This window comes from Uloborus diversus, chromosome 7 (genome assembly GCF_026930045.1).
Source record: "Uloborus diversus isolate 005 chromosome 7, Udiv.v.3.1, whole genome shotgun sequence".
Taxonomy (NCBI): domain Eukaryota; kingdom Metazoa; phylum Arthropoda; class Arachnida; order Araneae; family Uloboridae; genus Uloborus; species Uloborus diversus.
Genome location: NC_072737.1, coordinates 57,574,426 through 57,593,057, shown reverse-complemented (window position 1 = coordinate 57,593,057; position 18,632 = coordinate 57,574,426). Strand labels below are relative to the sequence as shown.

Here is an 18,632-nt window from a genome sequence, read left to right as displayed (position 1 = left end):
CCTAAATAAACTGCATACAAAAAAGCAATACGACTTGAATTTGATATCGATTTGCCCTTAAAGTAGGGAACAGAGACTTCTGGAACACCAGATTGCAACATAAACGGGAGACGCACAACTAGACGCTGATTTCTGTATTAGAATGATAGAGATATGAGTTTTTTAAAATAAATAAATAAATAAAATGGGTGAAAATATTTAATGAAACTATTTTATTACTTTATAACACAAGCACTGCTTTTTTTCCTGAGAATCCTTCGTCACGAAAATATGAATCTTGCTTATAAATTTCCAACATCATCTCAGGTGGCTTTCCCTCACTTCACGATCAATTTGACTTAAGATTTTTCAGCGATGACAAATTCTTTTAATCTAGTCGCCTTTTTCCTATCACGTAATCAATTAATTAACTTGAAGTTGCGCACGATAGAAACTACATGTTTAGTTCGCCTGACTTGGATAACGTAATCAAAGGGAATTTCTCTTATTTCATTAAGAGCTAATGTGACAAACTTGATGTGAAACCACAGCCTGCTCATTTAATTAGTTCTCTCGCCAAAAGCGAATGCCGAAGTCGCCAAAGTAACCTCATTAAAAAGGAGCTGGTCATTTGTCGTTTCACTTGTAAAGGTATACTTTTGATCTCTTGAAATATTCCGTTCTTCCAAAATCATAAAATTAGATGTATTCTTGCAAATTTTTAATGACCTGGCTTCGATTATTTCAAAGCTTTGAATTAATAAGTCATTCACTTTCTGAAAGAATAATTATTGGTAAAAGTTTTTACAATCAGCTAATTCCTTAATAAAATTTCATTTTTTGGAATGTACAAAGAATAAAAGAATTGCTGCGTAATTTTGACAAAAGAATAAATAAGAACTGATATATATTTATTGTTGCTGAATGGTATAGGCATGCATAGATATAGATGTACATTTAAATCGTCTGCCAGAAAATAAGGGAAGTGTTATAATAAAGGCAGAAAGTATACATGAGAGTGGTTCTTAGATAATTTTGGGAAATCGAAGTTGTTAAACGGGAAAGTAGGGTAGTGTAGTTCTCTTGTTTTATTTTGAATTTATACCTTAAAGTGAAATCTTTTTATCAGTGTAAATTACAGCATTTTTGTAAGGTTACTAGTGGTACGCGCACGGCTTTGCCCGTAGTAGAAAATTAAAAGGTCATTTGGTTCGCATGTATGTATACAAATAATGGATGATGAATTTCTCGCCAACTTGCTATGTTCTCGCCAATTTGCTATGCTTTCCCATGTTATGGTTCCACGTTGTGATAATTTGCTGGGTGAAAAGTTCTCAAAATTAGAATAGAAAAAGAACAAAATCGAAATTTCGAAAAATCGTTTCGAAATGCACTAGTGATGTATCGGATCGTTAAAAAAGTAGATCCGCGGATACGGATACGGATCCGGATCATTAGTGTCAAGATCCGCGGATACGGATACGGATACGAAGCTCTTTTTTTTTTTTTTACTCGATTCAACTATCCAAGTTTAAAATTTGTTACGAAAAGTATTCCAGTCAGAATAATGGCAATTTCTTCAAAAAAAATGTCAACTGCGGCAAAAATATAATCAAGACTATGATTTACTCTTTAAAGAAATCTCCGTTAAAATTGAGGGAGATTTGGAAGGAATGGATCAGTGCTGCATTAATTCTTAGATGGAATGTGACAAATTATTTCTAGCATACTCGGTAGATGTAGGATACAGGAACTAGAGTGTAAAGCTGCTACTGGACCGGCTAGAAATAATTTTTCGCAGTTTATTTCAGCATAAATGCAGCGCTGACCCATTTCACCGAACTTACTCCGACCGACGAAATACAGAGCCGGGAACACCTTTACAAATAGAAAATAGAGAATATTAGTTTCACTTTTTTTTTTTTGAAAGATGCCGAGAAAACCCAAAATGAAGATTAACAGGAATCAATAACAAAAACTGATATTAAATTAAAAATTAAAAATAATAAAAAATTTCCCAAAGAGCCGACCTCATATGAAGATGAATTTCGCGGGTCAGAACACACATTTGTTAACAAATATGAACTGACAGCAGGTAAAAATTTTAAACCTTTGAGCATTTACTCCTTATTCCGACTATGAAATCGCTACCAATCTCTCGTATAAGGACTTAGAATTGCATTTATAATTTACTTAATAAGATAATAGCTCCTACCGTATATAAGTTAAAAGTTTCAAATAAATATCAAACGCAGAAAACTTCGTTCTTTCAATTAGGGCCACCATTTTTAACGTAGGGTAAATTTTTACTACCATAATTAGTGAAAAATGTTAAGTCGGTTTTTGATTAATATCTCCGGTAATTAAAGTTCTACGAAAACGAGGCCAAGCTAAGAACACTTTCGATCAAGTCACCTTTTGAACGAAAAATGAACCATCAAAATCAGTTCATGTGTTTAGGAGTTACGATGACACAAAAAGACGCACTGATGCACACTTTTAAAACTTATTTCCCCTTCCTTTTTGCAACAGGGGGGAGGGGGTTCAAATTGGCTTCTGAAATTCTATCTTATAACTTAAATAGGGAATAAAACCTAATTTAAACGCGATTTAAGAGTCTTTCATTCAAATATTAAAATTTTTTAGAATAGAAATGATCCGTTTAAGATCCATCAAAAAAGTATCGGATACGGATACAGATCTTTATTTTCCCTCGGATATCCGCGGATACGGATACGGATATCCGAAACATCACTAAAATGCACACCCCCATGCTATTAACTAATTCTGTGCCAAATTTCATGAAAATCAGTCGAACGGTCTAGGCGCTTCGCGCGTCAGAGATCCTGACATCCAAAAAGACTTTCACCTTTTTTATTAGGAAAGATAAAGATTTGTAAATATATACATATGAGCTAAATATCAGATAATCCAGAGAGTGAATTCGCATAACTAAACCGCCATTAATGGTCATAAAATGATTAAATGAACCATACATGCTTACAAATTTTGATTACAAAGAAAATATTTTAACTAACTCTTTAAAGAGCATCTTGGATCAAAACACAAAAACTTTAAAGGAAATTGATAGCAATTTATCAGATCGCATTTTTAAATTAGGGACCTTCGAACTAGTTAATATGATTTTGAAACACATCACAAAGAAACTTACAATATTTTTCTTTTTTTCCAGCTAATAAAAAGCAATCTCCTGCCGTAGAAAAATTCTACGAACAATATATAGAAAAATTCACCTTTAAAAGATTTATTTGCGACAGCAATCTGAAATTTAAACAATAGGCAAATTTCATTGAGGCACGTTAAACAACATTAAATTGAATTATCTTCCTAATGAAATAAAATTGAATTTCCGGAGTTTTGTCGAATTGAACAATAGTTTTGTGGGAACTCTAAAAAAACGCAATTTTCTTTCCTCATTCATTGCAATTTTATTGCTCCTTCTAAAAGGTGAGTTTAGAATTACGAAATAGAAGATTTAGTTTGCTTTTCTTTGAGGAGAAAAGCTTTCTTCCTGTGTTTCTGAATAAACTCTGGTTTAATGAACTTCGTCTTGTAGGGTAAAACTAAAAAGTTTTCAAGATAGCTGAAAGATTTTAAAAAACGTAACTGACTACGTTTTGCATGTTCTAAAACTATTGAATGAATTATGGCTTAATATGCTTCAAATAATTTACAGTCAAATGCAGAAAACCTAGTTATATTTCCTTTAATGGGGAGGCGGCGGGGCACGAGATTTGTTTTTTCGTCCTAACTTAAAAAGCACTACATAAGCACACTTATTATTTAGTGCCAATTAAATTAATCACTTTCAATTAACGGTAAAATGGTTTTAAAGAAAATGACACAGTATTATTTGAACTCTCAATCAATTTAATAAAATTGCCTTATTTAATTTAAATTTTTTATGCCAATGCTAATTGTCTTTTTCCAATCCATGTCTGTTTTCAACCCCCGACACACAAAGGAGGGGGGTTATAAGTTTGACGTGTCTGTGTATCTGTGTGTCTGTCTGTGGCACTCTAGCACCTAAACGGATGGACCGATTTCGAAAAAATAAAATTTGTTTGAAAGAAGAGTTGATCGAGAGTTCTTAACTAGGTTGCATCTTTGGATGACCCTTCCATCTTTGAATGACACATTATTAATGAAAAACCCCCAAAAGGTTTTTTGCTATTTTTGCAGTGAAAACATAGTTACAAAATTTTTAAATTTAATACCAAAATAAAGAGAATTTTTTTCCGCGTCTGATAAAATGTGTTTGGAACTTCCACGTTTCATAGAATTCAATTTATAACGTTTTTTCAAAGCAGATTTTAATAATGCCTACGCATTTATTCACGCGATTGATAACCGAATTCATTGTTGGCCGATAAGGAAACTAAAAGCATTGATTTAAAAGTGTTATCTGTTGCCAGTTTCTATTTAATAGCAAATAAAATAAATGACATTGATTTTTAATCATATAAGGCTTTTAAAAGGATTTTCAATTTTCCCTCTTGATTCTACAGTTGCGACTCAGTCGGGGGTTCTTTAAATTTTTAATTTTATCGTTGTTATAAAAAGAAAGAAAAACAAAATTAGATCTTCTGCCAAATTATAGCTTGAATTTATTATTTGTTCATCGTTAAGACATGATAAATGACAGGCAGAAAATCCTCACATATAATAGTGAATTAACTGATCGAGTAACACTGACGTCATCAACAATGAAATTCGCTCCACAGCATGATAATTTGAAAATATTTTTTGGTAATGTTTAACATTCAAGGAAAGGCTTTATTGTGACAAGGTTAAACTTTATCTAGTAACTTAACTGTTTTACTGTTAAGACTGCGTCATTTCAGGAGAATGAAAAAAAGAAAAAAAGGTCAACAATGAACGCTACCTACTGGAGTTTAAGGTTAATCTATTGAAGTTAGTGTTAAAATTTCAACCATCAAAATATCGCCAAACAGGCAATTGCTTCGTTCAAATGTAGAAGCAATTTTCACCTGTCATCTCTTGACGGGCGATTTTCAAGTGGGTAATAATATTTTTGAACATGGTAACGACAGAAAGAAGCACGAAAATGACCAACGGCTAAAAGCTGAAACGAGGGACAATTTTTAAGTTATTCTTTCTACGCTCAAATTTAAATATTTTCCAAATGTTAATATTTTAAAATATATTAATACATTTTATGATTTTTGTATGAGTTGTAATAAACAAAATTTACAGTAATAATAAGCTTAAAAATAAAGTAACTTCGTCATGAGCTACAATATTTGGTGCTTTATCCAGACGCAAGATCAACTTCAATAATAAATTTTAAAATTTTCTGCATTAATTTTCCAATAAAAAGCATAGAAAAGTATAAAAATATGTTAAAAATTATCTTATTATTTTGAAGAAAATTTGTGTACCCTGGAAGAGCGACACTACTGACAGAACCACGGATTGTATGAAAAGACAAACATCCGTTTTACAGCCGGAAATGGACGAATCTATTATTTTTTTTACCGATGTCAGCTTTTGCAGAAGCAGAGTCTCATTCAAATGAGTGGAATACACGCATCAAATTTTTACTTTTCCCCGTTATTCACATAGATTCGTCTTATCTGGACGTTTGAAAATTTAATGCAATCCGTGGTTGGACAGTAAATTAGTGCTCTAACTCAGAAAAGGGAAAATTTGTATGGAAATTGCACCTCAGAGTGTTTTTTTTTTTTTAGTCAGAATTATTTTTATAAATTACACTGGCCAACACACATTTTATTGCCGGGGTATTTGGGGTTTTTTTCATATGAATTTGACGCCCCGAATCCACATATGGCAATAGTTTTTGCCTAGGAGCTCGAATTTCTGAGATATAACATTTTACTGAAACATACGTTACACTGTTTACAGTTAAATCCATGGATTAAATAAATATACTAAACAAGGAATTTTTATCATCAAACTTTAAAAATATTATATTTGTATATAATAAATACATACGAATACAATATACTAATTATACACAATAAAATAATGATATAAATTACAAAGATAGAGGAAAAAATCATGGATGAAACCAACTACTCACTAAACACTTCAGAAGCTTCTTTTCCGTGACATTTTTGAATGTTTATATAATCAACAAAGACAGAGGAAAAGTAGGGTCTGGTGGAGTAAAGTGGTCATAAAATCGTAGGTTTTCAACTTTGGTGGATAATAAATACAACAAATTATTTAAACACTTCAACTTTTTTTGTTGTTATTTTACATTGCATTATTAAAGAACACAGTACATTGAAGTTTAGAAAAAAATATATTGATTTAATTAGTTTTATAACACTTTCCTTTCCCTTTGTGTTTATGACCACTTTCCCCCATGGGATGGGGGAAAGTGGTCATAGCATGGGGTAAAGTGGTCATAGTTAAAAATAAATGTAAAACCATATTAAATATCCCTAATATTTGTATATTTCAGTTATGTTTATGGTTACAAGTATATGCACCAATATATGTGTGTATACACGAGTATATACGTGTCGTGTAAATATGAATAAACACGTTCATATATGAGTAGATACATGTATACATCAGATTAGAGCCGCTATATAGACAGGCCGTCGCATCAGCTTAAGTTAAGCCATTTTGGATCGGATTTTTCATTGTTGCACTGCTTGGGTTACCTCAGCAAAGTTTCGGATTTCGCCAAATTTGCAGAAAATAATATTTTATTTTATAAACAATTCACGTGCCGCTAATAATTGCTTACAGTGAACAATCACCAATGCGATAACTCGCCAGAAAAGACAACCACTCAAACACGCGCTCCGATCCAAAAAGGCTGATCTTAAGCTGATGCGTCGGCTCGTATATGTAGGGGCCTTACATCAGATACAAGCATGCACGTGCCTACTTAAGTATATACGTGTATACACGAGTATATAAGCATGTATACGTGATTACCTGAAGGAGTGTTGACGTATCTACGCGAGTATATATGTGTCATGTTTATATAAGTGTCACGTATATATACGCGTATGAACGAACGTCATATGCATGTATGCACTTGCATCTCGAGTATACACGTGCATACCTGAGTATATACGTGTATAGTAGACGTATATACGCATACATGTACAAGTGTACATGTGGGCACATACATAAGTGTACATAAATGTATATACGGGTATACACTAATTAATTCGTGGATGCATCCAGTGCGTGTTTGTACGTGTTTACTCACATATATACATGTATATATGGAAGCACGAGTATATACGTATGTTATACGTGTAAACACAATTATATACCTGAAAAGACGTATATACGAACATTTACGTGTATACACCAGTACACATATGTATACACGAGTATATACGCTTATATACATGTATGTCTACAGAGTGAATCCAAGCTCTTGAGCAAAAATCTAAGGAGTGTGAGAGGGGAGGATAAGAAGCAAAGAATAATAAGGAGCGTATGGTCGCTGACGCGCTACATGCACACAAAGCCAGTAACTGATGGATGCAAAACAGGTCACAAATTTTTTACACAAAGATGATTTTACTCAAAATTTAGTTTTTAAGAAATATTTAGAGCACTTTTTAAAAGTTACGGCCCGTAGTAGTTCTAATACACGCATCGCAACAAAGGCGCAGCGACGGATGAAAGTTTTTCAAAAGTCTCGTTATTAAAACAGAGAGTGCTTTGTGATTGCGACGCATGTATTACAGCTGTAGGCCGCAAATTTCTTCAATCGCTTTAAAACCTTCTTACAACCTAAAATGTTGTGCAAAATTGTCTTAGTGTAACAAATTTGTGACCTGTTTTGCATCCACCAGTCTTTGGACTTGCGTGCATGTAGTGCATCAGTATTGTGTGTGTGAACATATGTTCCTTATGATTCAAACTTCTTATCTTCCTCTCTAACACCTTTTAAAAAATTTCCCAAGAGTTTAAACTCACCCTCTATACTTGTATATCATATGCTTGTATGTAAGTGTCTACTCGAGTACGCACGTGTATCTACGTGTCTACCTGAGTATATAAGTGTTCGTATACATACGAGTAAAAGCAAGTATATACGTGTATAGTCGAATGTATATCTGCATAGATAAAAAATACCCATATCGCAGATACCCATATACTTATTTATTGGTGCATGTATGTGAATACGTTTATATACGCGCCTACAGGAGTATATGCGTATGCATACGTATATACTCGTATATTTAACCCCATTTACTGTAAAAACAATACATATTAAGTGGAATTAATATTTAATTTATATCTGCTTTATACCTCACTATTAAGTGACATTAGAAGAACAATATTCGTTAAGCCTAATATTATGACCACTTTACCCCATCTTACTGATAATGAGTAAGCGATCTTAAGACATGTAGGAAGCTTCCTGTACCGTCAATCTGTTCATAATTCTAACAAACAAAATTTCCCAAAGAAGTTAAAAGAGGTGTTTAGATTTTTAAAATTTTCATATTTACAGAAATTTTTTTTTACCAAATAAAATTTTGCGAGTTTTGAAATTTTGTATTCAAAATGTAGTTTCTGACTCCCTGAACCTAAAATAAAATTTTCACATTCATTCGAACATTTATTTCCAAGCTATAGTCATTTATTTGACGTATGACCACTTTACCCCATTGACCACTTTCCCCCACCAGACCCTACTCAATGAAGCTAACTACTCATTGAACGCTTTGGAACCTTTTTTCCGTGATATTCTTGAATGTATTTTGGGACAGTCCCTTTTTAAATTCCAGCAGTAATCTGCCATCATGTGTGTATCCCATCTTCCTTGGTATCGGTTATCCATAGTTTTAATATCCTGGTGGAATCTTTCACCCGTTTCCTCAGGAGTGTCTCCTAAATTGTCAGAAAAACATTCTAAGTGACTGTGCAAATAGTGCACCTTAATGCTCATGTTCCACCCAAGGGATTTGAAACTGTTAAGCAATTCGTTTACCAGCTCAACATAGTTTTCAGCTTTGCGTTTGATCAGAAAATTTCTGACAACTGCAACAAATGAAGTTCAGGCTTTTCGCTCAACCTCATTCATCGAATTTACGAAGGCAGGATCCTTAATGCGTTGTCTTATTTGTGGGCCATCAAATATTCCTGCTTTAATTTTTTCCGTACTCAACTGAGGCATTTTTTTCCCTATATATGCAAAGCGCGATCCGTTTTTATCAAGAGCCTTTACAAATTGCTTCATAAGGCCCAGTTTGAAATGCAGTAAGGGAAATATGATTTTCTCTCGTGCATTTAAGGGGTTGTTAATGATATTCTTTTCCCCAACGTCCATGTTTTCTCTTTGAGGCCGCTCTTTTCTGACCCAGTGGTGTGTTTTGTCTCTGCTATCCCAGAGGCACAAGGAGAAAGGATATTTGGTGTTTCCACTTTGCTGTTCAAGGAGAAAGTTTACCATTTTCAAGTCCACACAAATCACCCATTGATGCTCATGATACTTTATCTTCTCCAAGACCAAACCTATGCTGTTATATTCTTCTTTCATTTTCGTTGAGTGGGCAATTGGTATGGAACCATATTTGTTCCCATTGTGTAGAAGGAACATTTCAAACTTCGCTTTAAGCTGTCAATAAATAGGCGCCAATCATCTGGGAAATATTCAGGAAGAGACATTTTTTCCAAGAGCCCTTTAATTTCGTTACAAAATACAAGATTGTCTTCTTGAGAGAAGAAGGGTAGCAAATCCTTTTCTCTTGTACGGTAAAAGAAGATTTTGGTTCTTTGTTCCAGGAAATGTTTGTCCTTCAACCTGGATGCCAGTAATTCAGCAGCTTCTTTTGACAGATTGAGATCTCTGGTGAGGTTAACTGATCCTGGTTGAAACATTGAGGAATTGATGACATGCCCTCATAATCACTGTCACCTTCATTAGTATCAGAAGGGTGATCAGAGGCACAATATTCGTCCTCATTGGAGCTCTGGTAGCTGATGAAACATTGGGATCGGCACTTCCTCTGAGTGAAGGACCGGGCTTCTTGCAGAGAATAAATCAGGATAAATCCACTTGCTACGGTTGTTTCGATTGATTCCAGTAATATTTACCAGGCAGAAATAAGTCATCGAAGTGGTTTTTGTGTTCTCTCCAAACCAGTGGTACGCCGAATTTCAGACTTTTTCTTTTCCCGGTAGTCCACTGTCGTAAATGTTCTGTACAAATTTTACACACCTGATGCGGTGCTCAGGATTTATCCTGATCACCAAGACCAACACCAAAGTAACCAAGATAAGCTATCTTTACAAAGTCACTAACAGGTTTTCTGTTTTCTTTTAACGTGTATTCCCCGCATATATAGCAAAACACATCCGTATGATTTACACAACTTCTACTTGAACTCATTTTATTTCTTTTAAACAACCCCATTACAACAATCTACAACTCAGTACGTTTTAGAAACTTTATAACAACTCTTTCCTAAACACAAATCTCACGAGAGGTCGAGAGGTCACGGCGAGAACTCACAAACCGTAACTAACCTCAACTCGCATTGCAGGGTTAAAGGTCACTTAAGGACAGACAATGCCATCTAGTGGATTTTCCTGTAACTATCACATATACAATCTTTATATACGTCATTTAGAACTACACATTTCTTGAAGAACTGCACGTTAAAAAAACACTGATCTCAAAAACTAGAGCTGATAGAGAAAAACTGATTTCATATTTAGATTCAGCGGCCCAAATATAACTTAAATTAGTTATAAAATCCTAGGCACCAAAAAAAAAATTTTTTTTATTTTTTTGGTGGCCTGTGTTATTCTTCAGCAAAATTTCATAAAAATTGCTTTTTAGAGGAATAAAAGATTTATAACACCCCTTAGCATTCTATGTTATTCGAAAGAGCTTTTTTTTTTTTTTGAGTAATCATGATTGCTTATTGTTCTTATTTGACTGTTTTGAATTCCTATGATTTTCTTTTCCCACCACCTCCCTCTGCCAGCACCACCGTCGCGTCGACCGACCTCACGATGCTGCTCCTCTTGCGAAAACCGTCTCCTGGTTGAGTCCATATCCTACACACACACGCATACACACACATACATGCACTTATGTCTGCGCACAGACACAAACACACACTCCTACGCACACATACACATACACACTCATGCCTGCACACAGACACAAACACATATGCCTACATACACACACACACACACACACGAACGCCTACACACACAGCACTGCATACACAACAAGCACACACATGCATACATACACACACACGCACCCACACACATGCGCCTACACAAACACACACGCGCATACATACACAGACGCTCGTGATTGCGAAAAACATAATTTGAATTCAAGATGCCAAAAATTCAAATTAATATATATATATTTTTTTCTACATCAGATTAAGTTTGTTCCAAATTTATCAGTTCATTAGATCAGCATTGACAAGGAGTACTAATTTAACATAGGTTCTACGCAAAACTCAATTCAAGACCGGAGCTTAAGAGCAAAATGTTACTGAAGACCGCGAATATGAAAATGATTTTTCAATCTTGAAAAACATCAGTTTTGCTATACTCAGTAACCCTACAGCACTGCTACAACTTTGAAATCTTGTTCAAGTTAGTTTTAACTCTGAGGGGTGCTTTTTGTAGCGTTTTATTTGGGAATATTTTTTTACGTATTTTCATCAACTTGTTTTTGTCTCCGAGAGTTTAATATTTTTCTAATTGTAATGTATTGTTGTATTTACTGAAATTCTGTTTTCTACGGGAGTAGAGAGAAACTTTCATTTTGTTATAATTGTAACATATATTTTAACCTTATTCTTACTAACCTACAATTTAAATCTCCGCGATTCAAATAGGATTGCGAAGCATTAGCTGTTCAAAACTAGTTGATATCGTTTCTTAAAATAATATATTCGAATTAAATTGTTCCATCCAGATATAGTTCCCCATCTCAATAGCCTGCTTTCAAAGTTCTTATATTTCTATATTTGTTCATCTATATTGTTTAAACTTGTTTTTTTTTTCTGTTGTTGTTCTATCGATATTTTTAAAATACACTAAGCAATTTTTGTGCCTTTATTATGTTTTTTATTTAGGAACTTTGTTTATTAACTTTGACGCGAAAAATGGCAAAAAATTAAATTTGAAGAGCAATTTTTAGTGAAAATGTGAACCTAAAATGTTTTGTTTTTGGACATGTAATTTACGTTTAAAAGCTACACTTTATTACTTCACTTTTCCGAAATTTAAAGCAAGCTTGAATTTTTATTACTAAAAATTCAATCCCGTTAGGTTTTATTCAGTTTAATACCACTCATTAGAAAATCCCTAAAATGTTGTGTTTCAATTTTACAATGTACATTGTGTCAACTTTTGTTAAACCTGTCAACGAAACACAATAGAATTCCACGTGTTAAGGAATCTGCTGAGAAAGCATTCTCCGAGGTGAAACGAAGAGGAATTCTTCCGTATAAAGTGTCAGTATTCAATACCGATCGAAACATTTGGAAGATGGATCGTTGGGATGTTTCGTGGAATAGAACATGCGGATGTTGAATCATCCGCGGAATAGAACGGAATTGTATTGGGTCATTCTTGCGGCTTCTGCTAAGTGCTGTTAACTGTAGAAAATCGATGATATTGCAAGGATAATTGTGATTTATCGATTGTCTCTCTTTGATTGGGTAAAATACGTAATATTTACTTATGTTTTGCCTAAAGCAGAGTTTCCCAAACTGTGGTCCGCGGACCCCCGGGGGTCCGCGAGTCCGTGCCAGGGGGTCCGCGGTGCTATCCAGCTAAAACGTTAAACATAATTGAGATTGAAGGACGAGTAACGATATTTAAATTCAAAAAGAAACCACATTTATGAGGAATGAAACAGTTCCTGATTAAGTACATACAGGACGCAGAAGCCCCCCCCCCCCGGAATTATCGAAAGTAACCACACTACACATTACCGTATATACTCCCGTATCAGTCGATTTCGCAAAAAAATGTCGACCCCCCCCCCCTATTTTTAGAAGAAAAATCGGGAAAAAATCGAAAACCCGCGTTTAAGTCGAGTTTCTACCAGAAAAAATCAGTAACATTTTTAAAGGACATCATCGGGAAGACCTTGTTTTGTTCAATAACTTCAAAAGTTCATTTTTATTAGTAAACTTGTTTTAGAAATTTTGCGATAACATTTTTATTCCTAATTGAGTTTCAAATAGAATTTTACTTCCATGGCTCAAAATAGTAATGTAAGAAATGAAAATCAGACAAGAGCTCTGAAAAATATACAGAACAATGAATAAATAAATTTAAAGCTAAAAAAGAGTAGAAATATTTTGAAAAAAAAAGTTTAACTGTGTCATTTTTTTTGCGGGGGGTGGATAGGGGGGGGGGTCCGCGATGTTCCTCATGTTTCCGGAGGGGATCCGTAGAGGTCTTAAGTTTAGGAACCTCTGTCCTAAAGAACCCTACGTGTTTCTGTTTTTCGAGACATTTTGTTAAGAAAAGAATAAGCACAACAGTTCATGTTTTTGATGTTTGATTTACAATTCTCGAGATTGAATACGCTGTCTAGCGGTGATTTAAGAAATTAGCCAAATAGGTGAAACATTTAAATTTTGCGCGGATAAGTTAGATGTCTTATTGGATAAGTCACGACATCCATTGAAATATTGGTACTTTTCCGTTTTAGTGCGTCACTTGGCTTGGCGACTTGCTTACTTTCTACCTTGGCGAAAATAGAAAAGTAACGCTTACATCGTCGCCATGTTTGCTCCTCCCTTTCTGATTTTACATTTTAATAAAAGTTTTAATTTAGGATGCATTTGTATAAAGGTTAATTTAACATAATGGCGCATATGTTGTTGTTTTGTTTTGTTCCCAGAATTTTTTTTTACTTGAATCTGTCACGTTATTCAATGGCTTTTTTTTTTCTTTGTTTGTTTTCTCATTTTAATTTTTAATCTAGCTGCGTCGCCTGACTTTGCACGGTGCACCTCGAAAATAATAGTTATGTCTAGTGACACGTGTTCAACAATCAGGCTTGAACAAAAAAAATCAGTAAAATTTTGCGGCAGATTGAGGGAAAATAACTACTGAATAATAATTTCAATGGAGGAAAGCCTTCGAAAAATAGAGATTTTATGTCGAAATCAAAGTGTCATAATTAATAGTTTTTAATTCATATCTCCGCTAATTATTATCGGAGGATTATGTTAAATAGCCAAACATGAAGACAGGAAGATTACGAACCCATCGATACCTGGTTCGATGGTCAGTTCAATTCGTTCGGGAGAAGAAGCTAGGACATATAGATACATACGCTCAGTTTTTAATTATATAAGATTGCTTAATTTATTATTTGTCGGATTGTTGGGACTTTTCGTCATGTTCAATGACTTGTTTTGTTTTACCATAAATTCATTTAAAAAAAAACGTATGGCATCGCCAAATCAGTACATAGTTTCTATGTAACTTTGATCTAACATGGCGGCAATCAATAAAATGGGAAATATGCGCCGAGATCTAAAATACGACTATGGAAAGTACCTGTAACGGAAGCGAAATATCATGACGAGCAATTTCTGATGATTTCTTTCGTCTCTTTGCAGATCATTTTGCTCACCAGTGACGTCAAATCCGTTGCCAAAGACACAGCCAGACGAGTTGGCATCATCTCCCCGGAGAGCGAAACTCTTGACGAACTCTCCCACCGATTGAATATATCGGTCGATGAAATTGAACCTGGGTGAGTTGAGTATTGGATTTACGGCCATATTCACCAACGAAGTTGAACCTCAGTCAAACAGTGGATTGAAGAACTCGGATTGTTGAAAAAGGCTGTACGGTTACAGCGTTTGACCAAAGTTTAACTCGACTGGTGAACATGGTCGTTCAAGAATTTTTTTCATGTCAACATAGATACATATTTGTGTCCAAGGGCGCCCATATAGGGGGGCAAGGGGGGCTCGAACCCCGCTTAGAAATTAGAACTTCCTTGTTTTTAATACTTTTTTCTTTGCAAAAATGTAAAAATATTTCTTTTCCAGCCATTAATGAATAAGTGATTAAAAATGTCCAATTTTAATGACTCAAATCTGTCCTGAAATTGGTTTTCATGGGGAAAATATCATGCTAAACCATGGTTAAAATATCTGAGACCCCCCCCCCTTACAATTTTGCATATGGGCGCCCATGTTTGTGTCATAGTGATAATTTTCCCCAACGGAAAACATCAAGTGCAACGCGATCGATATTTTTACGATGGAACTTGTTTTACTGCACTCATTTAGTAAAAGCTGCAGTAGTTGCTATTACTATACGTGGCAGCTGTTGCTTCAGACATATTTTTCCACATTCACAAGCTATTCAAACTTTTTATTTAATTTTAAATTGCTACTTCATCACCACACTAGTGTCATCTTGAGCCACTCAGATACTACCAGATCGCGGTTGCTGTGAAATTGCCAAACGTCCAGTTAAGACGAATATATCTAAACTAGAAAATCGCCCGCCAAGGTATGACGGGTGAAAATTGCTTCTACATTTGAAAGAAGCCATTGCCTGTTTGGTGATATTTTGAAAGTTAAAATTTTAATCCTAACTCCAGTGGATGAACCCTTAAACTCCAGTAGATAGCGTTCATTGTTGACCCTTTTTCGCTTCTTCATTCCCCTGAAATGACATACAGTGCTGGCCAAATTATTAGACTAATTTTTTTTTTGTACACTATTTGTACTAAAATACTATTTATTTTACTGTTAAAGTACAGTACATACTGTACACTGATTATTACGTTATTTTAGCATAATTTAATGTTTGCAGGTGGCAGCACTGTCTGCTTTGTTTATGTTCTTTGTTTATCTATTTACCAGGAAAATAACCTCAAACAGCTTTAACAGTTCACTAGTTCTTTTTATTAGTGTGTTCTGTTCAATTTAAAGTGAGTTTTAGGTAATTAGTGAGTATGTGTATGTTAGTATATACAATAGTGAGTATAAACAATTTTTTGCCTCATTTTTTAAAAAGTTAAGAAATGGGGTAAACCTTGTGAAAAGTATGCCAAAAAGACTTAAAATGCTCATCAAGAACAAGGGAATGCATACTAAATATTAGATAATTATTTCACTGTTCGTTTATGTGTCTATAAGTATGTAATCAATAAAGAATTTGCTTTTGAAACAGTCTTAGTCCAGTGTTGCCAGATGGTCAAATCCAGATTTCCCCAATTCCCTTCCAATTTTTCCCCAAAAAGCGATGTTTTCTACCAAAATTCCCCAAATTCAAAAATTATTTTTCCACTAACATTTTCAGAAAATGAATCGACTTCCTCTAATATTTTTGTCTCTTGAAAAAAAAAAATTTCCCCCAAATAACCAAATTTTCTTATAAAATTCCCCAACTTTTTTTTCTTCCCATTTTTGCTTTTTTTTTTTTGTCTTCTTTATCAATATCTTTCTTTATCTGTACTAATAATAAAGCTGAAAGTCCCTCTGTCTGGATATCTCTCTATCTGTCAGGATCTCTGTGACGATACAAACAATGTAACTAATACTTCTTGACGCGAATCTAAATAAGAAAAAAATTCTTTTTTCCTTGAGTTTTTTTCCCCCAGGTTTTCCAAAAAGAAAATTTTTTTCCCCAAAGAATTCTCCTCAAAACCCTTTCCCCAAAATTTCCCCAGAGAGCACTAGATTTCCCCAAATGGGGAAATTTCCCCCAACACTGTCTTAGTCTAATAATTTGGCCAGCACTGTAGTCCCACCAGGAATAGAGTTAAGTAACCAGATCCAGTACAGCCTTGTCACAATAAAGCCTTTCCCTGCATTTTAAAAATTAAAAAAACATATTATCATGCCATGGCGCGAGTTTCATTGTTGATGACTTCAGGACCGTTACTCGATCATTGGCTATTATATATATGAGGATGAGGGGAAAAAGTAACTAGTATGTTGTGGCCATCACGAAACTTTCTTCTATATTTTTCTTTTTTTTTTCTGATCCCTCCCCATGCTTGACGAGGAAGCAATATTCCCAACAAAAACAAAATTGCACATGCAAAAACTTGACGACCATCCCAGTGTCTGAATTATTGCAAAAGCAAAGCAAAGAGCGAAAATTGAAAGTTATTTTAAAAGCCTTGCTTGAATTAATTACAAATATTTTATTTGTTAACAAACAAGATGGCAACAGTTAAAAATTTTAAATCATTGAGATAATATTTCCGATCATTTCCATACAATTAAAATCACGAGAAATACGCAGACGACAATCTATTACGATTTATCTTTCTTATTGTTGCATTAATAAAGCTATTTTTATTCAAAAAAAAAAAAAAAAAAAATCATCACCTCTTGGAGCGATTGGCGTCAAAATTGAACCAAAGCCTGTTTACATATGGATTCATATATATTCCAAATTTCAACCAGAACGTAGCATTACTTCTTGAGATAGGGTACTCACAATGGAAAAAAAGAACGGGCGATTGCGCTACCCCCCTTTTTAGCTGTTGACACCAAAATAAAATCAGCTCTTATACCCACTAAGGGCTACTTGCCGATAAATTTTTCTTTCATTCCGTTCATTATTTCTTGAGATACAGCAGTCACAATTGACGACAAAAAAACGTTCTATAGCTCAACCCCCGTTTGAGTTATTGACACCAAAATTGAATCAGCACCTGTTCCTGTTAATACCAACATATGGACCAAATTTTGTTTGATTCCGCCAGTTACTTCCTGAGGAATAGCAAGCACGCGTAACTCAAAAAACGTCCCATTGCTCCACCCCCTTTGGAGGAATTCGCGCCAAAAACCAATGGGCACAAGTTCACATACGGGCACATATGTGTACCAAATTTCGTTCGATTTCATGCGGTAGTTTTTGCTGTAGAGCGGCCACAAAAAACTGGTCACACACAGACGTGACACACATACATACACACACACATACATACATACACACACACACACATACATACATACACACACACACACAGACAGACAGACATTTTCCAAAAATAGTCGAAATGAACTCAGCACACCTCAAAACATTCGAATCCTTCGAAATTCGAAAATTTGCACGAATCCAATACTTTCTTCTATATATTAGATATAGAAGAAAGTAAAAATACTTGATGCGCGTCTTCCGCTCATTTGAATGTGACTCTGCTTAATTTAGAGGCTAACACGCATATATAAAAATTGGCATTCCTGAAAACCAATAGATGCGTCCATTTCGGCCAGAAAATCGGATGTTAGCCTTTCTATCTCTTCAATGGTCAGACTGTTTACAGAAAGTCTCGAGACTTTCTTCATTACGGTCATTTACATAGATCATTTCATCAGTATTATGTATAGATGTATACTGCCGTGCTAAGCACAAAAGTCGTATCTGCACTTTTTATCAAAATTAAGTTACAGTCACCAAGTGATTCGTTGTCACATATTTTACCTAAATACAATGTTATATGGTAATTTGAGGCAGTGAGAAGCAAAGGGGCGTAAGTGGACATTTTCAAGTTTTGAGTAAAACGCGTTTAAAGATAACATTCTATAGGTAGGCTTTTATTGAAATTTTTTTTCTAAATCATGCTGTACAGCAGCAACTACCAGGGTTACTAGTACCATCTCTTGCCCCAAGACAGAGGA

The 18,632-nt window shown here is 34.6% G+C and overlaps 1 protein-coding gene across 4 annotated transcripts in view; it reads left to right on the top strand.

Annotated features, from left to right (window-relative positions):
* Nucleotides 1-18,632, top strand: part of LOC129226423 (sodium/potassium-transporting ATPase subunit alpha-4-like) — a 94,869-nt gene that overhangs the window by 15,030 nt on the left and 61,207 nt on the right. For 3 of the 4 annotated variants that reach the window (XM_054861024.1, XM_054861023.1, XM_054861026.1), the window contains exon 2: nt 14,595-14,731. In XM_054861024.1, the coding sequence (XP_054716999.1) occupies nt 14,595-14,731 (137 nt within the window). Of the gene's footprint in view, nt 1-14,594; nt 14,732-18,632 lie in introns of those variants that run through there. The other variant, XM_054861025.1, reaches the window with a different exon arrangement.